The sequence below is a fragment of the Pseudophryne corroboree genome, chromosome 7 (genome assembly GCF_028390025.1).
Source record: "Pseudophryne corroboree isolate aPseCor3 chromosome 7, aPseCor3.hap2, whole genome shotgun sequence".
In the NCBI taxonomy this organism is placed as follows: Eukaryota; Metazoa; Chordata; class Amphibia; order Anura; family Myobatrachidae; genus Pseudophryne; species Pseudophryne corroboree.
Window position 1 is genome coordinate 366,701,652 of NC_086450.1, and position 22,838 is coordinate 366,724,489.

At 46.9% G+C, this 22,838-nt stretch overlaps 1 protein-coding gene across 2 annotated transcripts in view; it reads right to left on the reverse strand.

Annotated features, from left to right (window-relative positions):
- Positions 1–22,838, reverse strand: part of TMEM130 (transmembrane protein 130) — a 130,474-nt gene that overhangs the window by 26,680 nt on the left and 80,956 nt on the right. The window contains exon 7 of one of the 2 annotated variants that reach the window (XM_063934506.1): positions 9,255–9,376. The exons of the other annotated variant lie outside the window; for it this stretch is intronic. Within the exon in view, the coding sequence (XP_063790576.1) occupies positions 9,255–9,376 (122 nt within the window). The remainder of the gene's footprint in view (positions 1–9,254; positions 9,377–22,838) is intronic. 2 annotated transcript variants of the gene reach the window in all.

Sequence of the window (22,838 nt, forward strand, 5' to 3'; positions counted from 1 at the left end):
AATGACCCCATAGTTTTGCCCAAGTGCTGCTGCGATCAACTCTGAACTACCCCCATGGTGAGAGCAGAAAGGTAAGGGATGAAGAGGACAGGTGAGGGGGGCTTAGTAATTGGAGTCCAGATCACATAAGACTTACTTGGTTTACAAAATAACTAACTGAGTTATGTTGTAATCCAAATAAATATTTTTAGCCCCCATCTGCTGCCAGCAGAATTCTGCCACTTAAGATAAGGCCTCATCTACAAAAGTTTGGGGATGCAGTGTAAGCCTCAGGGATAACACTGATGTTGTATTATTCACCCTTGTTCTAGACATTCTTTTTTTTCTTTGTACTATTGTGATTTACAGCAAACTTGCGTCATTACAATTTATTTTGCTACCCGCAGCTTTCTATACGTATACAGTACAAAAGTCCATTCTTCTAAGAACGCTAGTTTGTGATCCCAGCTATCATAGAGTCCTGTCTTTTCTGGGCATCACATGGTGAGTGCAAATTAGTTTCTGCTGCTGTGAAATATCCTTCCCATTCATCTCTCAGAAACGTATCATAGCTACAAACGTGTCGTGCTGTGTATACTACCTGCGTTCTCCTGCAGCCAGAAATATCAGGACATTGTTTCATGAAACGTCAGCTGTAATTATCGGCAGAGCCAGGATGTTCTCACTCAGCACAACACATCTTAAAAACCATTAAGGCACTTCTGGGCAGTGGAACGACAGGGACAAATAGCTGGCATTGAAATTATATATCGCTCCTGTAATTCTCTTCAATTTGTCTATAAGTTCAGCTATTGCGGCCAATTTTATATTATTTCCTCTATTCAATGGTCTTTCTGTTTGTTGAATCATGTCGGTACGCAGAGGAATGACGCTTTACTGGCAATAGTGACTCATTGCTGCATACTGGAGAGAGCGAGTTAATGGCTTGTGACTACAGAGAGTAAATAAATTATGTATTAATGTAATATCTAATTTTCCAGCCTTGTGGAGCTTAATTCTATTGAGATGTGTCAGCACCAAAGAATAAAATGTGTTTCTATTATATAAATATGCAGGGAGTGACTACTGAACATGAATAAAAAGTCCTTAGGCAGTGTCTACTTTTTAAAATTAAATGAAAAGACAACTAAAACTGTAATAAAATAACATGTCCCTGTATACTCCATGGGGGTAAAGATTTTCCCTTTACAAATCTTAACAATGTTCATTTTATGGTGTATGTCATTCCCCTACAACAAAACTTCACAAAATTAACAAAAACGTGTTAACAGTACACTTATTGTATGTATTTTTATTTCATGGGGACACTGGAGAACACTGGAGTATAACTAGTGCCAGAGGGGTCTGGGCAGTAAGAAGTTAAGTTCTGACAGCACAGGCTACTCCTCCCCTATACCCCGTTCCCTGTAGCAAGTTTTTTCTTATACTGTTATTCCACTGATGACCTGGGAAACCGCCATATCCGGAAAAATCACAGGTCTCAGCCTGACCTTGGTGAAGAGCAGGTTCTGGGTACTTTGCATTTACACTGTCCAAAATCTCATGTTGATGTGTGTGTTCACATGTAAAAATTTGGGATTTTGAAGTCAGTGCTCACATCAGCCGCCTCATTCAAGAAGCCTGCTCCTGTGGCCAGAACTCTGTCACCGCAGACTGTAACTCGGGCCAGACAGCTTCTGGAGGCCATGGGAAGCTGCAGCCGCAATCCATAGCTGGATATACAGATAAGGTCTGCAGTCGCAGAGAGCCATTTAAAAGTGGCAAGTCCCACCTCAGTGAAGGAGGCCGCCTGAGGGGGAAGGCTTAGTAACGGCCCAGTTTACTGTTCCCTCACTGGACTACCAGGGAATACAGAACAACGGGATGTCGTTAGTAAATGGCAGGTATCCCTGGAGATGGGCCTAGGAGAGGACACCTATTTGTCATGGCTGAGTTTGATGGTGAACCCGGACTAGTACTGGACACTGGGTTCGGTCTTGAGCGCTGTGGACAGAATTGGGCTGACTTGATGAATGACCTGCTCATCCAGACGTGGCAGTAAGGCACTATGCACGATGAGGAAAGGTGATCAGATATGGGTACTGGTGCGAGCCACTAGTGCAATGAGAAGCTGGGTTGTCACCTAGTAGAGAGTCACGTGAGGACTGGTAAGATAACGGAATGCTGGGAGTACCAGCAATGCAGGAGTTACACTGATCACTGGTTGGGACCAGTGCTATAACTGTTGAGGACGCTGAGGACCTCAACAATGACTGTAGAAGAAGCTGAGGGCATCAGTAATAACTGTAGATGAAGCTGAGAGCATCAGCAATGACCGTAGAGGAAGCTGAGGGCATCAGCAGTAATTGTAGATGAAGCCGAGGGCATCAGCAATAATTGTAGACAAAGCTGAGGGCATCAGCAATGACTGTAGAGGAAGCTGAGGGCATCAGCAGTAATTATAGATGATGCTGAGAGCATCAGCAATAACTGTAGAGGAAGCTGAGGGCATCAGCAGTAATTGTAGATGAAGCTGAGGGCATCAGCAATTGCTGTGGAGGAAGCTGAGAATGTCAGCCATGTTTCCAGATGCTGGGCAAACTGTGGCAGCACAGTGGGATTCCAAACGCTGTGTAATGCAGTGTCAGCATTGCTGGATTCAGGGGTGCTGTGATGTAGTGATTCTGCACAATTTATAAGTTAATGCTGCATGGTGGTAGACAGCAGTAGCAGGTTTTCTGGATACTGGGGTGCGCTACCTTGCGCAGCAGTTAAACTGGAAGCTGGTAGGAATCAGCAGAGTCTCTAATGCTGCTAGGAATGTAGGACAATCCCTCTGAATAACTGGAGGACTTCCAGTGAATCTGGAGATGCCATGATATAGTGGCAGTGATGGCCCTTTAAATCATCCAGGACATCAGGGAGTGCGTGAGATGACAACTGTACTGAGCCTATTACTAGCAGGAAATTATGGAGCTCTCTCCAGGCTGAGAGACACCAAAGCACTGACAGCTTGCTAGTGCTGAGACCTGGAATTTATACCCAGTGCTTACAGCTGAATGAATGAGCGGCTCACATGATGCAGAAGTGAATCCGGATTGGCTCCTGGGAGATCACCTGACTGGAGACTGCCATGGCACTGTCCATGGAGGAGAGCGGTGGAAACTTTGGCGTGCTGCGGCCAGAGCCAGCCGCTGTGGCCGTCAGACAGGGAGATGCTGGTACATAGTCACAGGCGCAGTGGCGAGCGGCGGGACACATCAGGGGAGCGCCCGGATGAAGAATCGTGCATCTAGGGAGCGCAGATAACCTCCGTTTTGTGACACTATTCCTTTTATCTCCTCCCCATTCCCTTGGCGCACTCTCTTACACAGGTGTTAAATATTATTGTACACCCTCTGTCCAACTACTTTTCTGTTTTGCCTAAAGAAGGGAGAATGGGTCTGTCCTCAAGGTCTTTAGCTAACTACAATCAGCTAGTGTCTGTCTGTTGAGCGTAACTATGTCACCTATTTTCTGCTCAAGTACATTTCACCTGGCTCACTGCATCCTTAAAGCAATACTGGCGGTACAGCATCTGTTCCTCATAACAGCCATATTTGTAGTTTGTGACCGTCACTATTATTATTGGTCTATGTATAGTGCTTCTTTAAGTATCAAGGCTTATGTTTTCTGAGGTAATATGAATTTACCCAGTACTACACTTATAATGTAGTGTGACTTGTACTAATAATTTTACTCCCGTTGGAGAGCCATGTACTAATTTTGGTAAATTTTTATCATCCAAAGTCACATATCTCTTATAATGTGACTTTTGCAGATGTTTATGTCAAATTGCTTTAAGTGTAATTGCCTGACGTATATTTCCACAACACAAAGCCACACGTGTTTGTGTGTCCTTTGATGAAGCTATTTAAATAAAAATAAAAAATGTATGATGCCCAAAGTCACTCTTATTATAATGTGTCCTTTGTTTATATTCCTGTTTGCATTACTAACCATTGCTCTCCAGGGTACAGGTTAGTGCTCTGGTACGGATATATCTATCCTACGATACTGTAAATACCTTTTATATACACTTTTTATGTGAAAAAAGGGCTTGTGTAGACGGGTCAGGCTAAACGTTCAACAGTCAGTTTGGATTGGTAGGTCCTTGGTGAGGCGGGTAATATTCTCTGGCCTAGTGTCCACCCTCACCTGACACCGCCTCAGGGTAGGTCTGTTCTTCTCTATAAAGTGTCCCTGTTCCATATAAGCTAGGTAACTGTGATCCCCTCCTTACCTGAAGTGGACTGTCCAGATCCACGGTTGTCCCTATGGTCTTGGAATGTCATTCAGGCTCTCCCATCCTACATTGTTGGGACCAGGGGTTTCTGTCAAAAGTACACATGGCGTGTGCTTCTTATTTCAACAAGTAGGTTTTGGCTGATTCATCATCAGCCACAACTATTTCTATTTCGGTGGTTTTCCACTAGGCCTTCCCCTTGGCAAACCTGTTTTTTCCAGACTCAGAGCCTGTCAGCTCACTCTGGTTGGTGGGGCACTCTCTGTGTTTTGCCAAATTACTCAGGAGCTGTGTTTGCAGGGCTGTCATGTGATCCTCTGCGCAAGTGTTTAGTGTTTTTCTATCGATTTTCTATCTTTTCCTCTATAGTTGTTAGCTTTGGGTGAAAAGTTCTTTGCTCAGCACTAGAGCGTTTCCTTCCCTTAGTGGACAGCTTTGGGACATCCCCAATGTTCTCCAGTGTCTTTCATGGAAGAAAGAGAAAATTGGATTTTGGTTCTACTTGATATATCCTTTTCGCTGATTCCATGGGGGACACTGGGCATCCATCCTTCCATTCCTGCCTTCGGCTTGGGGTTGTTGTTCAAGGTTTCCTTATTCCATGGCCTCCTTTGGTTGGTGTCTTGTGTGTGCCTGGTTCTATTCTTCCTCTCCTCCTTGGGCTTGTCTAGTCGTAACTGACTGCCTGGGGCAAGGGGGAGGAATAGGGAAGGAGGAGCCTTTGCTGTCATAACTTAAGTTGTTAGTGACCAGACTTCTCCAGCACCAGCTATACCCCAGTGTTATCCAGTGTCCCCCATGGAATCAGAGAAAGGAATTATCAGGTAAGAACCAAAATCCAATTTTATGCATGCATTCTGAGAGCCATGTTGGTAACTGGACTAGACTTTGAGGTTATTCACACAAATGTCAGAAAAATTGCTATCATTGAATAAACTGCAATCCTATGGGACTGGTATTGAATGCATTCCCAACTGATGACTAGCATAAAATGCAGAGCCACATCTAATGATCTAAGTACAATGTGGAGCCTTTCTTCTAGTATACAAAACATGCTCCTCTCTGGCAAGTACTCTAGTACACTAAACAGATTCCATTCTGGTGACGAATACAGTATATAAAATCAAAATACATCCATCTTTTATCAGTGGTATAAATTACACAATTTTTAAATCTAGTATACCGTAAATACCACACTCTGGTGGTCAGAGTCCAATTCAGAACCAATTATTTAGATGGCTAATATATAATACAGAGCTAATCATCTGCAAGATACAATTCTAAGATGCCAAATGTACAAGACAGATAACATAATCTGGTGGCTAGCGTACAGTACATACTCAGTTCTCTGGTTGCTACTGCACAATACACATGCCATTCTCTGGTAACTAGTGTGCAGTACAGACCACACTCTCTGGTACTGTAGCTAGTGAACAACACAGATTCGATAAAATTGAGACCTCATTCCCTAATGGCTAGAGAACAATACAGTTTGAGCAACCATATCAAAACTGTCATGTGCTATATAATATATACAAATACACAGGGCCGGCTCCAGGCCTACTAGCAGCCTGAGCGAGAAAATATAAAAGCGCCCCCCCCCCTCCCCCAAACCCTATGCGCGCGCTCCAGGAAAAGTGGGTGTGGCCTCCTGGAAAAGTGGGCGTGGCCTCACATTATCACACTATAAATATATTTTCACACCCCCTCTACGCACACAATTAGCAGCCTTACACATAACAGCCACAATAGTGTTCCTTACACACAATGTCTCCAGTATAGTGGCAGATACACATAATGTGCAGTGCCAGATAGACGTAATATGCCCCCCAGCAGTGCCAGCTACACATGACATGCCCCGCAGCAGTGCCAGCTACACATGACATGCCCCGCAGCCATGCCAGCTACACATGACATGCCCCCTAGCAGTGCCAGCTACACATGACATGCCCCGCTGCCATGCCAGCTACACATGACATGCCCCGCAGCAGTGCCAGCTACACATGACATGCCCTGCAGCAGTGCCAGCTACACATGACATGCCCCGCAGCAGAGCCAGCTACACACAATATGCCCCCCAGCAGTGCCAGCTACACATGATAGTGCTCACTTTTTAGGGAAGGGTGCTGATCACAGGGAGGGCACATTTTTAAGTTAGGAGGGCGAAATTCTGTACATACTGTAATGCTTGGTGCTCACCTACCCACATGCTAGAGCATGGACAGTGCGCGCCGAAGGCGCGCAGCAAAAATTTAGGGCAGTTGCTTCGTGGGGAAGGTGCGTGGCCACATAATAGTGGCAATTCGTATTACACCACACAATAGTGCAGCTAATACACATTGCACCAAGTAGAACCTCCTACACACTTTGCGCCAGGCAGAGTACGTTAGACACATTGCGCCAGGCAGAGCACTGAGACACATTGCGCCAGGCAGAGCACTGAGACACATTGCGCCAGGCAGAGCACTGAGACACACTGCGCCACGCAGAGCACTGAGACACACTGCGCCAGGCAGAGCACTGAGACACATTGCGCCAGGCAGAGCACTGAGACACATTGCGCCAGGCAGAGCACTGAGACACATTGCGCCAGGCAGAGCACTGAGACACACTGCGCCAGGCAGAGCACTGAGACACACTGCGCCAGGCAGAGCACTGAGACACACTGCGCCAGGCAGAGCACTGAGACACACTGCGCCAGGCAGAGCACTGAGACACACTGCGCCAGGCAGAGCACTGAGACACACTGCGCCAGGCAGAGCACTGAGACACACTGCGCCAGGCAGAGCACTGAGACACATTGCGCCAGGCAGAGCACTGAGACACATTGCGCCAGGCATAGCACTGAGACACATTGCGCCAGGCAGAGCACTGAGACCCATTGCGCCAGGCAGAGCACTGAGACACATTGCCTAGCCACAGACGCCTAGCGGGAACACTACATGATATGCTCCCCAGCCGTGCCAGCTACACGTGACATGCCCCCCCAGCAGTGCCAGCAACACGTGACATGCCCCCCAGCAGTGCCAGATACACGTGACATGCCCCCCCAGCAGTGCCAGATACATAAATGCCCCTACAGTGCCAAATAAATGCCCCCACAGTGCAAGATAAATAAATAACCCCACAGTGCCGATATGCCCCCCAGCAGTGCCAGATACATAAATGCCCCCACAGTGCCAGATACATAAATGCCCCCACAGTGCCAGATACATAAATGCCCCCACAGTGCCAGATAAATATATGCCCCCACAGTGCCAGATACATAAATGCCCCCACAGTGCCAGATAAATATATGCCCCCACAGTGCCAGATAAATATATGCCCCCCCAGTGCAGATATGCCCCCACAGTGCCAGATACATAAATGCCCCCAGTGCCAGATAAATAAATGCCCCCACAGTGCCAGATAAATATATGCCCCCACAGTGCCAGATACATAAATGCCCCCATAGTGCCAGATAAATATATGCCCCCACAGTGCCAGATAAATATATGCCCCCCCAGTGCAGATATGCCCCCACAGTGCAAGATACATAAATGCCCCCAGTGCCAGATAAATAAATGGCCCCACAGTGCCAGATAAATAAATGCCTCCACAGTGCCAGATAAATAAATGCCTCCACAGTGCCAGATACATAAATGCCCCCACAGTGCCAGATACATAAATGCCCCCACAATGCCAGATACATAAATGCCCCCACAGTGCAGATATGACCCCACAGTGACAGATATGCCCCCACACAGTGCCCCCACAGTGCAGATATGACCCCACAGTGACAGATATGACCCCACAGTGACAGATATGACCCCACACAGTGCCAGATATGACCCCACAGTGCAGATATGACCCCACAGTGACAGATATGACCCCACAGTGACAGATATGCCCCCACACAGTGCCAGTGCCCCCACAGTGCAGATATGACCCCACACAGTGCCAGTGCCCCCACAGTGCAGATGACCCCACAGTGCAGATATGACCACACAGTGACAGATATGCACCCACACAGTGCCAGTGCCCCCACAGTGCAGATATGCACCCACACAGTGCCAGTGCCTCCACAGTGCAGATATGACCCCACACAGTGCCAGTGCCCCCACAGTGCAGATATGACCCCACACAGTGCCAGTGCCCCCACAGTGCAGATGACCGTACAGTGCAGATATGACCCCACAGTGTCAGATATGCACCCACACAGTGCCAGTGCCCCCACAGTGCAGATATGACCCCACAGTGACAGATATGCACCCACACAGTGCCAGTGCCCCCACAGTGCAGATGACCCCACAGTGACAGATATGCCCCCACACAGTGCTAGTGCCCCCACATTGACAGATATGCCCACACAGTGCCATTGCCCCCACATTGACAGATATGCCCACACAGTGCCAGTGCCCCCACATTGACAGATATGCCCCCACAGTGCAGATGACCCCACAGTGCCAGATATGCCCCCACAGTGCAGATATGACCCCACAGTGACAGATAGGCCCCCACACAGTGACAGTACCCCCACATTGACAGATATGCCCCCACAGTGCAAATGATCCCACAGTGACAGATATGCCCCCACACAGTGCCCGATGATCCCCACAATACCTGCGGCGGCGCTGGGAGGGGAAGTGCTGCTGTCTGAGGGCACCGACTGTCTGTTAGTGTTCCCGGCCGCTTGAGCGCTCTACATGCGCGCTGCGCGGCGCCGGCGTCTGACTTCAGACGCCGACGCCACGCAGCGCACACACAGTCAAAGGCCGGGAACGGCGGGGAGAGCTGCAGCGTACAGGGCCGGCTCCAGGTATGACTATGGCGGCGCCAGCGCGCGGCGCCCATTAAGGGTAGCGCCCCGCGCGGCCGCTCTAGTCGAACATGCCTGGAGCCGGCCCTGCAAATACATCATCTGTTTTATTTGTTTATATTGTAAATCAGTACATTAAACATGATTCAATACACAAAGACTGTTTGGTAATCATTAAGTAGGGTAACATACCTCCACCAAGGATTTCTGATGCGTGCTAATACTGCCAGCTCTGAATAAGGTGAAGAAGATGAAGCAGATAGCGATGAGAATGAAGGAAAAACAAGGGAGGACAAACCAGACTGGGTGCACACCTGGGGGGTAAAAGATGTGGTGTCAGGGTAGTGCTCTCTCACAATACCATAAGCACAGAAAAAAGAGTGGACACTTGCTTCTTAATTCTGACATTTTACATAGATTTGATGTTTATTGTATTTTTGTATCTCTTGAAAATAAAGACATCACAGCAATGACATTGGTAGCAATGGTGGTTGTCATTCCTGCAGTTAACACCAAAAGCTACAGCTCCTGGAATTCCATTTTGCTGTTGCAGATGAAACAGCCAGTATCACTACTAGCAACAGTTCTACAGTAGGTCCCTGTACTGACTGTCAGTTGTGGCAAAAAGGATGTTCAAGTGATGGCAGAATAGCCATCTGGTGGCCCCATGAGGGTACTGGCTACATCACTGAGAACTACTAATTTGTGGCAGTTGGCTCAATTGTAAATGACACAGAAAAACGTAACTGCACCTGGACAAAGTATGTTGCAAGTGCAACTTTTTTTTGCATGCAGGGTAAACACTTGCTACTTTTGCATGTAGCCCACAAATACTTGGCAGCTTTATTCAATTAATATTGAATCTTAGTAAATGTGGGATTTAATGAGTGAAATAGAATGTTGATTTGATTCGATTTCAGTCGATTTAAATCAAACTTAAAATCAAATACAAAATCAAACTTTAATAAATATACCCCTAAATCTCTGCACATATTAAATCTTCCCCACCTGCAGTACAACATGGTTTTGCCCAGGTGCAATTACTTGCTCTTTTTGCTTTACTCCCATCTTAAGCTACAGTAGATACACCTTTCTTATCCATTCATCTGTTCAAAACAGGTGCCGGCAATCATACATTAAAAGAAAAGTCCAGAAGCAGAGCATTGTGTCCCTCCTGGAGAGGATCATGTTGGGAGGTATGCATTGTGTCCCTCCTGGAGAGGGTCATGTTGGGAGGTATGCATTGTGTCCCTCCTGGAGAGGGTCATGTTCGGATGTATGCATTGTGTCCCTCCTGGAGAGGGTCATGTTGGGAGGTATGCATTGTGTCCCTCCTGGAGAGGGTCATGTTGGGTGGTATGTAGGTACACACTATACAGAACATTAAGGGCCTGCTTCTAAAGCTAGGCACACACTATACAATTATCTGCCTGATCTAGGTGGTTGGAATGAAAATATGGTAATGGTTGAGAACAAATGACAATTGATCATTTGCTCCCAAACACTGCAATACAGACAAAAACAGTTGTTCATCCAAGTTGCTTAAATTTGTGTTTAACCAATTTGTATGAACTTTTTTTTTTCTTTCCATTTTCCAGTGTTTAGGAGCAAATGGTCGATTGTCATTTGTTCTCATCCATTACCAGATTTTCATTCCAACCAGCTAGATCTGGCAGACTATCTGACAGATAATTGTATCGTGTGTGCCTATGTCTAGCTTTAGAAGCAGGCCGTTAATGTTCTGATTGGCTACATATTAGCCCTGTGCATGTTCTAATGCTCTGATTTGCTACAGGTTATTCTAACCCTTTGTATATTCTAAAACTCTTATTGGTTGCAGGTTGTTCTAGTACTATGAATGTTCTAATACTCTGATTGGCTACAGGTTGTCCTAAAGCCCTTTAAAATTTCTAAATCTCTGCCTGCATACCGGTCAAACCCTATGAATGTTCAAATGCTCTAAATGGCTATTAGGGGGATGTATGTATGTACTGTATGTTTGGGTGGTCTTCAGTATGCCGAATGTCGGGATCCCGGCGCACAGTATACCGGCGCCGGAATCCCAACACCCGGCATACCGACAGCTATTCTCCCTCGTGGGGGTCCCCGACCCCCCTGGAGGGAGAATAAAATAGTGTGGCGCTCATAGCGCACCACCGTGCCCGCAGCGTGGCGAGCGCAGCAAGCCCGTAAGGGGCTCCTTTGCGCTCGCCACGCTGTCGGTATGCCGGCGGTCTGGCTCCCGGCGCCGGTATGCTGGTCGCCGGGAGCCCGAGCGCCGGCATACCGTACTACACCCGTATGTATGCATGTATATATGTATCTATGTATGTATGAATGAAGCCTTGGATAGAAGTAAAGATTCTAACTCTTATTTCAAAGACTGTGCTAGATAAATGACAGGTTGAAGCTTATTAATTGCTTGGAACAACTTATCTGCTTTATCTCTGTCCAAGGCTTGACACATATTGCCCCTTGTATGTTCTAGCCCCATGAATGGTGTCAATTTGGATACACAGGACCAGCATGCTTGAATGAAAATGCACACTCCACCAGCTATTACACCCAGATGGAGGTAGCACTCTTTTCTCCTTCAGCCCTCTCGCATTTCTGAATTGCGGCGTGACACCCTGCAATGTCAGCTGATATCAGGGTGTCAGCTACGCCCTAACAGAAACAGCAGAAGGGCCCTTTACTTTCCTTTATACCAGCAGAGGTCCGGCTAAACTCTCATCCACCCTCCGCTGATTTATCCTGATTTGCCAGGCGATCAAGAGGGTGAGAAAGCAGATATCAGCAGGGACAAGATCTGCTGGACTATTCTCTACTCAATCTCTCTTTGATATTGCCTGTGTGATACCATTTGTATTGAGGTTGTTAAGCTTATATTGCTGGTGATATTATTTGCTGGATGCTGCTCACATGGTATTATTTGGACTATAAGCAATGCTATGAGAATTTTATGAATTGATTAATATATGTGATACAGTGGTATTGATTTTCTACACAGCCACCAGGTTTGCAAATGATTTTTGTGCCCTTTAATGTTCCATCATTCCAATTACTATTTGATATTGCTCTGGATAAGGGCCCTAAGAGGTACAGTGTCAGTTAAAGATTTTGTGTTTCATACTGTTCTGCTGTATCTTACAACCTGAAGGTTAATATGATACATTGCTGTTGAATTAGGAGCAGCGATTGCATCGGATAAGTCCCCTAAGAGGTATAGGGGTATATGCAATTGCGGTCGAATTCGCGGCAATTTTCGCCGTTTTTTAATTCGACTCAATTCGACAGGTGAATCCCGGAAGGTGGCTTCCGGAATTCACCATATTCAATGAAAAACGGATTCGCCAGAGTCGCGGGCGAAAATCGGCCGATTTGGCGGATTTTGCCGCGATTTTAAAAAACGGTAAAAAAACGTGAAAAACCCGAAAAAAAAATGGCGTGGGGTCCCCCCTCCAAAGCATAACCAGCCTCGGGCTCATCGAGCTGGTCCTGGTTCTAAAAATGCAGGGGAAAAATTGGCCAGGGATCCCCCGTATTTTTAAAACCAGCACCGGGCTCTGCGCCTGGTGCTGGTGCCAAAAATACGGGGGACAAAAAGAGTAGGGGTCCCCCGTATTTTTAACACCAGCATCGGGCTCCACTAGCTGGACAGATAATGCCACAGCCGGGGGTCACTTTTATGCCGTGCCCTGCGGCCGTGGCATTAAATATCCAACTAGTCACCCCTGGCCGGGGTACCCTGGGGGAGTGGGGACCCCTTCAATCAAGGGGTTCCCCCCCCCAGCCACCCAAGGGCCAGGGGTGAAGCCCGAGGCTGTCCCCCCCCATCCAATGGGCTGCGGATGGGGGGGCTGATAGCCTTTTGTGATAATAAAAAGATATTGTTTTTTCCAGTAGTACTACAAGTCCCAGCAAGCCTCCCCCGCAAGCTGGTACTTGGAGAACCACAAGTACCAGCATGCGGGAGAAAAACGGGTCCGCTGGTACCTGTAGTACTACTGGGAAAAAAATACCCAAATAAAAACAGGACACACACACCTTGATAGTAAAACTTTATTACACACTACCGACACACACATACTTACCTATGTTGACACGCCGACTGCCACGGTCTCCGACGATCCGAGGGTACCTGTGAAAAAATTATACTCACCTTCCAGCGTCCAGAGATAAATCCACGTCCAGAGAGTAAAATCCACGTACTTGTTTAAAAAAAAAAAACCCGCAAAAACCCGCTCCATACCGGACTAGAAAGGGGTCCAATGTTTTCACATCAGACCCCTTTCTCCCGAATGCCGGGACATCACGTGACTCCTGTCACTGACGTCCCTTCAGCCAATCAGGAAGCGCTACTTCCGTGGCGCTCACCTGATTGGCTGTGCGCTGTCTGTACTGTGACAGCACATCGCAAAGCCGCTCCATTACTTTCAATGGTGGGAACTTTGCGGGTAGCGGTGGGGTCACCCGCCGGTCAGCCGCTGACCGGCGGGTGACCTTACCGCTAGCCGCTAAGTTCCCACCATTGAAAGTAATGGAGCGGCTTTGCGATGTGCTGTCACAGTACAGACAGCGAACAGCCAATCAGGTGAGCGCAACGAAGTTGCGCTTCCTGATTGGCTTAGAGACCTTTCTGTGACAGCTGTCACTGACAGGTCTCATTCGTGGAAAGGTGTCCCATGTGTCAGCATGGGACCCCTTTCAGTCCGGCATGGAGCGGGTGTTCGGTTTGTTTTTTTGCCAAGTACGTGGATTTATCTCTGGACCATGGCTGAGGTGAGTATATTGATCTTTTCTTTTCAGGTATCCGTGGATTCTACATGGAGAAGAGGACCGATGTCGGCGTGTGAACATAGGTAAGTATGTGTGTGTCGACGTATGAAATAAAGTTTTACTGTCGACGGTGTGTGTGTCCTGTTTTTATTTGGGTATTTTTTCCCCAGTAGTACTACAGGTACCAGCGGGCCCGTTTTTCTCCCGCATGCTGGTACTTGTGGTTCTCCAAGTACCAGCTTGCGGGGGAGGCTTGCTGGGACTTGTAGTACTACTGGAAAAAACAATATCTTTTTATTATCACAAAAGGCTATCAGCCCCCCCATCCGCAGCCCATTGGATGGGGGGGGACAGCCTCGGGCTTCACCCCTGGCCCTTGGGTGGCTGGGGGGGGGACCCCTTGATTGAAGGGGTCCCCACTCCCCCAGGGTACCCCGGCCAGGGGTGACTAGTTGGATATTTAATGCCACGGCCGCAGGGCACGGCATAAAAGTGACCCCCGGCTGTGGCATTATCTGTCCAGCTAGTGGAGCCCGATGCTGGTGTTAAAAATACGGGGGACCCCTACTCTTTTTGTCCCCCGTATTTTTGGCACCAGCACCAGGCGCAGAGCCCGGTGCTGGTTTTAAAAATACGGGGGATCCCCTGTCAATTTTTTCCCCGCATTTTTAGAACCAGGACCAGCTCGAAGAGCCCGAGGCTGGTTATGCTTTGGAGGGGGGACCCCACGCCATTTTTTTTTATGTTTCACCGTTCCAGCATAAAAATAAAAATAAAAATAAAAATAATATTTTAAAAAATATATAAATAATATTTGTGCCTCCAAAAAAAAAAAAAAAAGTACCTAATCCCTTCTAATATAAATAGATCTGCTATTCCCCCCCCCAAAAAAAAAAAAAAAAACATGTTTAAAATTTTTTTATTTGTTTTCACCCTCCAAAGTGTGGCGGATTGAAAATGACGAATTTGCTGTCTAAAAGCACTGCTGTCGAATTTCCAAACTTGAATTGAATATGCTTTGGTCGAATTGCAGCACTTGTATCATTGCAGAAAAGTCGAATTTGCAAAAAGTCGAATTTCAAAAAGTCGAATTTTGAAAGTCCGTTTTTTGGTCGGAAAGCACTGAATTGCATAGGCGATTTTTTTTTTTGGTCGAAAATGACCCGAAATTCGACAATTTCGGGAATTCGACCGCAATTGCATATACCCCATAGTGTCAGTTAAAGATTTTGTACTTACCGTATATACTCGAGTATAAGCCGACCCGAATATAAGCCGAGGCACCTAATTTTACCACAAAAAAACTGGGAAAACTAGGGTGGGAAATACACGCTGTGTTACTGCATGCGCTGTGTTACTGCATACGCAACGTTACCGCATAGGTATGGGAGGTGCTAACGCAACACATGCAGTAACACAGTGCGTACACAACGCAGCATGTATATTATGAGCCCTGCAGCATGTATATTATGAGCCCTAACACAGGCTGCTCTATGCAAGCATAGTCGGCATGGACAACACAGAGGCTGCCGGTGTGCAGGAGAAAAGAAGAGCGGTGATATCAGCAGTCATCGGAAACTGATGGCTGCAGGCGCCCGCAGATGAGCGGAAGAGACCGGAGAACAGGTAAGTGGGACCCTCACTCGAGTATAAGCCGAGGGGGGCTTTTTCATCATAAAAAATGTGCTGAAAAAGTCGGTTTATACACGAGTATATTAGAGATGAGCGGGTTCGGTTTCTCTGAATCCGAACCCGCCAGAACTTCATGTTTTTTTTCACGGGTCCGAGCGACTCGGATCTTCCCGCCTTGCTCGGTTAACCCGAGCGCGCCCGAACGTCATCATGACGCTGTCGGATTCTCGCGAGGCTCGGATTCTATCGCGAGACTCGGATTCTATATAAGGAGCCGCGCGTCGCCGCCATTTTCACACGTGCATTGAGATTGATAGGGAGAGGACGTGGCTGGCGTCCTCTCCGTTTAGAATAGATTAGAGAGACACTTGATTTACTAATTTTGGGGAGCATTAGGAGTACTCAGTACAGTGCAGAGTTTTGCTGATAGTGACCAGTGACCACCAGTTTTATTTATAATCCGTTCTCTGCCTGAAAAAAGCGATACACAGCACACAGTGACTCAGTCACATACCATATCTGTGTGCACTGCTCAGGCTCAGGCCAGTGTGCTGCATCATCTATTATCTATATATAATATTATATATATCTGTCTGACTGCTCAGCTCACACAGCTTATAATTGTGGGGGAGACTGGGGAGCACTACTGCAGTGCCAGTTATAGGTTATAGCAGGAGCCAGGAGTACATAATATATTATATAGTGAGTGACCACCAGACACACAGTGCAGTTTATTTAATATATCCGTTCTCTGCCTGAAAAAAGCGATACACACAGTGACTCAGTCAGTCACATACCATATCTGTGTGCACTGCTCAGGCTCAGGCCAGTGTGCTGCATCATCTATATATATTATATATCTGTCTGACTGCTCAGCTCACACAGCTTATAATTGTGGGGGAGACTGGGGAGCACTACTGCAGTGCCAGTTATAGGTTATAGCAGGAGCCAGGAGTACATAATATTATATTAAAATTAAACAGTGCACACTTTTGCTGCAGGAGTGCCACTGCCAGTGTGACTAGTGACCAGTGACCTGACCACCAGTATATATAATATTAGTAGTATACTATCTCTTTATCAACCAGTCTATATTAGCAGCAGACACAGTACAGTGCGGTAGTTCACGGCTGTGGCTACCTCTGTGTCGGCACTCGGCAGCCCGTCCATAATTGTATATACCACCTAACCGTGGTTTTTTTTTCTTTCTTTATACATACATACTAGTTACGAGTATACTATCTCTTTATCAACCAGTCTATATATTAGCAGCAGACACAGTACAGTGCGGTAGTTCACGGCTGTGGCTACCTCTGTGTCGGCACTCGGCAGCCCGTCCATAATTGTATATACCACCTAACCGTGGTTTTTTTTTCTTTCTTTATACATACATACTAGTTACGAGTATACTATCTCTTTATCAACCAGTCTATATATTAGCAGCAGACACAGTACAGTGCGGTAGTTCACGGCTGTGGCTACCTCTGTGTCGGCACTCGGCAGCCCGTCCATAATTGTATATACCACCTAACCGTGTTTTTTTTTTCTTTCTTTATACATACATACTAGTTACGAGTATACTATCTCTTTATCAACCAGTCTATATATTAGCAGCAGACACAGTACAGTGCGGTAGTTCACGGCTGTGGCTACCTCTGTGTCGGCACTCGGCAGCCCGTCCATAATTGTATATACCACCTAACCGTGTTTTATTTTTCTTTCTTTATACATACATACTAGTTACGAGTATACTATCTCTTTATCAACCAGTCTATATATTAGCAGCAGACACAGTACAGTGCGGTAGTTCACGGCTGTGGCTACCTCTGTGTCGGCACTCGGCAGCCCGTCCATAATTGTATATACCACCTAACCGTGGTTTTTTTTTTCTTTCTTTATACATACATACTAGTTACGAGTATACTATCTCTTTATCAACCAGTCTATATATTAGCAGCAGACACAGTACAGTGCGGTAGTTCACGGCTGTGGCTACCTCTGTGTCGGCACTCGGCAGCCCGTCCATAATTGTATATACCACCTAACCGTGGTTTTTTTTTCTTTCTTTATACATACATACTAGTTACGAGTATACTATCTCTTTATCAACCAGTCTATATTAGCAGCAGACACAGTACAGTGCGGTAGTTCACGGCTGTGGCTACCTCTGTGTCGGCACTCGGCAGCCCGTCCATAATTGTATATACCACCTAACCGTGGTTTTTTTTTCTTTCTTTATACATACATACTAGTTACGAGTATACTATCTCTTTATCAACCAGTCTATATATTAGCAGCAGACACAGTACAGTGCGGTAGTTCACGGCTGTGGCTACCTCTGTGTCGGCACTCGGCAGCCCGTCCATAATTGTATATACCACCTAACCGTGGTTTTTTTTTTCTTTCTTTATACATACATACTAGTTACGAGTATACTATCTCTTTATCAACCAGTCTATATATTAGCAGCAGACACAGTACAGTGCGGTAGATCACGGCTGTGGCTACCTCTGTGTCGGCACTCGGCAGCCCGTCCATAATTGTATATACCACCTAACCGTGGTTTTTTTTTCTTTCTTTATACATACATACTAGTTACGAGTATACTATCTCTTTATCAACCAGTCTATATATTAGCAGCAGACACAGTACAGTGCGGTAGTTCACGGCTGTGGCTACCTCTGTGTCGGCACTCGGCAGCCCGTCCATAATTGTATATACCACCTAACCGTGGGTTTTTTTTCTTTCTTTATAGTCATACTAGTTACGAGTATACTATCTCTTTATCAACCAGTCTATATTAGCAGCAGACACAGTACAGTGCGGTAGTTCACGGCTGTGGCTACCTCTGTGTCGGCACTCGGCAGCCCGTCCATAATTGTATATACCACCTAACCGTGGTTTTTTTTTCTTTCTTTATACATACATACTAGTTACGAGTATACTATCTCTTTATCAACCAGTCTATATATTAGCAGCAGACACAGTACAGTGCGGTAGTTCACGGCTGTGGCTACCTCTGTGTCGGCACTCGGCAGCCCGTCCATAATTGTATATACCACCTAACCGTGGTTTTTTTTTCTTTCTTTATACATACATACTAGTTACGAGTATACTATCTCTTTATCAACCAGTCTATATTAGCAGCAGACACAGTACAGTGCGGTAGTTCACGGCTGTGGCTACCTCTGTGTCGGCACTCGGCAGCCCGTCCATAATTGTATATACCACCTAACCGTGGTTTTTTTTTCTTTCTTTATACATACATACTAGTTACGAGTATACTATCTCTTTATCAACCAGTCTATATATTAGCAGCAGACACAGTACAGTGCGGTAGTTCACGGCTGTGGCTACCTCTGTGTCGGCACTCGGCAGCCCGTCCATAATTGTATATACCACCTAACCGTGGTTTTTTTTTCTTTCTTTATACATACATACTAGTTACGAGTATACTATCTCTTTATCAACCAGTCTATATATTAGCAGCAGACACAGTACAGTGCGGTAGTTCACGGCTGTGGCTACCTCTGTGTCGGCACTCGGCAGCCCGTCCATAATTGTATACTAGTATCCAATCCATCCATCTCCATTGTTTACCTGAGGTGCCTTTTAGTTGTGCCTATTAAAATATGGAGAACAAAAATGTTGAGGTTCCAAAATTAGGGAAAGATCAAGATCCACTTCCACCTCGTGCTGAAGCTGCTGCCACTAGTCATGGCCGAGACGATGAAATGCCAGCAACGTCGTCTGCCAAGGCCGATGCCCAATGTCATAGTACAGAGCATGTCAAATCCAAAACACCAAATATCAGTAAAAAAAGGACTCCAAAACCAAAAATAAAATTGTCGGAGGAGAAGCGTAAACTTGCCAATATGCCATTTACCACACGGAGTGGCAAGGAACGGCTGAGGCCCTGGCCTATGTTCATGGCTAGTGGTTCAGCTTCACATGAGGATGGAAGCACTCAGCCTCTCGCTAGAAAAATGAAAAGACTCAAGCTGGCAAAAGCAGCACAGCAAAGAACTGTGCATTCTTCGAAATCCCAAATCCACAAGGAGAGTCCAATTGTGTCGGTTGCGATGCCTGACCTTCCCAACACTGGACGTGAAGAGCATGCGCCTTCCACCATTTGCACGCCCCCTGCAAGTGCTGGAAGGAGCACCCGCAGTCCAGTTCCTGATAGTCAGATTGAAGATGTCAGTGTTGAAGTACACCAGGATGAGGAGGATATGGGTGTTGCTGGCGCTGGGGAGGAAATCGACCAGGAGGATTCTGATGGTGAGGTGGTTTGTTTAAGTCAGGCACCCGGGGAGACACCTGTTGTCCGTGGGAGGAATATGGCCGTTGACATGCCAGGTGAAAATACCAAAAAAATCAGCTCTTCGGTGTGGAGGTATTTCACCAGAAATGCGGACAACAGGTGTCAAGCCGTGTGTTCCCTTTGTCAAGCTGTAATAAGTAGGGGTAAGGACGTTAACCACCTCGGAACATCCTCCCTTATACGTCACCTGCAGCGCATTCATAATAAGTCAGTGACAAGTTCAAAAACTTTGGGTGACAGCGGAAGCAGTCCACTGACCAGTAAATCCCTTCCTCTTGTAACCAAGCTCACGCAAACCACCCCACCAACTCCCTCAGTGTCAATTTCCTCCTTCCCCAGGAATGCCAATAGTCCTGCAGGCCATGTCACTGGCAATTCTGACGAGTCCTCTCCTGCCTGGGATTCCTCCGATGCATCCTTGCGTGTAACGCCTACTGCTGCTGGCGCTGCTGTTGTTGCCGCTGGGAGTCGATGGTCATCCCAGAGGGGAAGTCGTAAGCCCACTTGTACTACTTCCAGTAAGCAATTGACTGTTCAACAGTCCTTTGCGAGGAAGATGAAATATCACAGCAGTCATCCTACTGCAAAGCGGATAACTGAGTCCTTGACAACTATGTTGGTGTTAGACGTGCGTCCGGTATCCGCCGTTAGTTCACAGGGAACTAGACAATTTATTGAGGCAGTGTGCCCCCGTTACCAAATACCATCTAGGTTCCACTTCTCTAGGCAGGCGATACCGAGAATGTACACGGACGTCAGAAAAAGACTCACCAGTGTCCTAAAAAATGCAGTTGTACCCAATGTCCACTTAACCACGGACATGTGGACAAGTGGAGCAGGGCAGGGTCAGGACTATATGACTGTGACAGCCCACTGGGTAGATGTATGGACTCCCGCCGCAAGAACAGCAGCGGCGGCACCAGTAGCAGCATCTCGCAAACGCCAACTCTTTCCTAGGCAGGCTACGCTTTGTATCACCGCTTTCCAGAATACGCACACAGCTGAAAACCTCTTACGGCAACTGAGGAAGATCATCGCGGAATGGCTTACCCCAATTGGACTCTCCTGTGGATTTGTGGCATCGGACAACGCCAGCAATATTGTGTGTGCATTAAATATGGGCAAATTCCAGCACGTCCCATGTTTTGCACATACCTTGAATTTGGTGGTGCAGAATTTTTTAAAAAACGACAGGGGCGTGCAAGAGATGCTGTCGGTGGCCAGAAAAATTGCGGGACACTTTCGGCGTACAGGCACCACGTACAGAAGACTGGAGCACCACCAAAAACTACTGAACCTGCCCTGCCATCATCTGAAGCAAGAAGTGGTAACGAGGTGGAATTCAACCCTCTATATGCTTCAGAGGTTGGAGGAGCAGCAAAAGGCCATTCAAGCCTATACAATTGAGCACGATATAGTAGGTGGAATGCACCTGTCTCAAGTGCAGTGGAGAATGATTTCAACGTTGTGCAAGGTTCTGATGCCCTTTGAACTTGCCACACGTGAAGTCAGTTCAGACACTGCCAGCCTGAGTCAGGTCATTCCCCTCATCAGGCTTTTGCAGAAGAAGCTGGAGGCATTGAAGAAGGAGCTAAAAGGGAGCGATTCCGCTAGGCATGTGGGACTTGTGGATGCAGCCCTTAATTCGCTTAACAAGGATTCACGGGTGGTCAATCTGTTGAAATCAGAGCACTACATTTTGGCCACCGTGCTCGATCCTAGATTTAAAGCCTACCTTGGATCTCTCTTTCCGGCAGACACAGGTCTGCTGGGGTTGAAAGACCTGCTGGTGACAAAATTGTCAAGTCAAGCGGAACGCGACCTGTCAACATCTCCTCCTTCACATTCTCCCGCAACTGGGGGTGCGAGGAAAAGGCTCAGAATTCCGAGCCCACCCGCTGGCGGTGATGCAGGGCAGTCTGGAGCGACTGCTGATGCTGACATCTGGTCCGGACTGAAGGACCTGACAACGATTACGGACATGTCGTCTACTGTCACTGCATATGATTCTCTCAACATTGATAGAATGGTGGAGGATTATATGAGTGACCGCATCCAAGTAGGCACGTCACACAGTCCGTACTTATACTGGCAGGAAAAAGAGGCAATTTGGAGGCCCTTGCACAAACTGGCTTTATTCTACCTAAGTTGCCCTCCCACAAGTGTGTACTCCGAAAGAGTGTTTAGTGCCGCCGCTCACCTTGTCAGCAATCGGCGTACGAGGTTACATCCAGAAAATGTGGAGAAGATGATGTTCATTAAAATGAATTATAATCAATTCCTCCGCGGAGACATTGACCAGCAGTAATTGCCTCCACAAAGTACACAGGGAGCTGAGATGGTGGATTCCAGTGGGGACGAATTGATAATCTGTGAGGAGGGGGATGTACACGGTGATATATCGGAGGGTGAAGATGAGGTGGACATCTTGCCTCTGTAGAGCCAGTTTGTGCAAGGAGAGATTAATTGCTTCTTTTTTGGGGGGGGTCCAAACCAACCCGTCATATCAGTCACAGTCGTGTGGCAGACCCTGTCACTGAAATGATGGGTTGGTTAAAGTGTGCATGTCCTGTTTTGTTTATACAACATAAGGGTGGGTGGGAGGGCCCAAGGACAATTCCATCTTGCACCTCTTTTTTCTTTTCTTTTTCTTTGCATCATGTGCTGATTGGGGAGGGTTTTTTGGAAGGGACATCCTGCGTGACACTGCAGTGCCACTCCTAGATGGGCCCGGTGTTTGTGTCGGCCACTAGGGTCGCTAATCTTACTCACACAGTCAGCTACCTCATTGCGCCTCTTTTTTTCTTTGCGTCATGTGCTGTTTGGGGAGGGTTTTTTGGAAGGGACATCCTGCGTGACACTGCAGTGCCACTCCTAGATGGGCCCGGTGTTTGTGTCGGCCACTAGGGTCGCTAATCTTACTCACACAGCTACCTCATTGCGCCTCTTTTTTTCTTTGCGTCATGTGCTGTTTGGGGAGGGTTTTTTGGAAGGGACATCCTGCGTGACACTGCAGTGCCACTCCTAGATGGGCCCGGTGT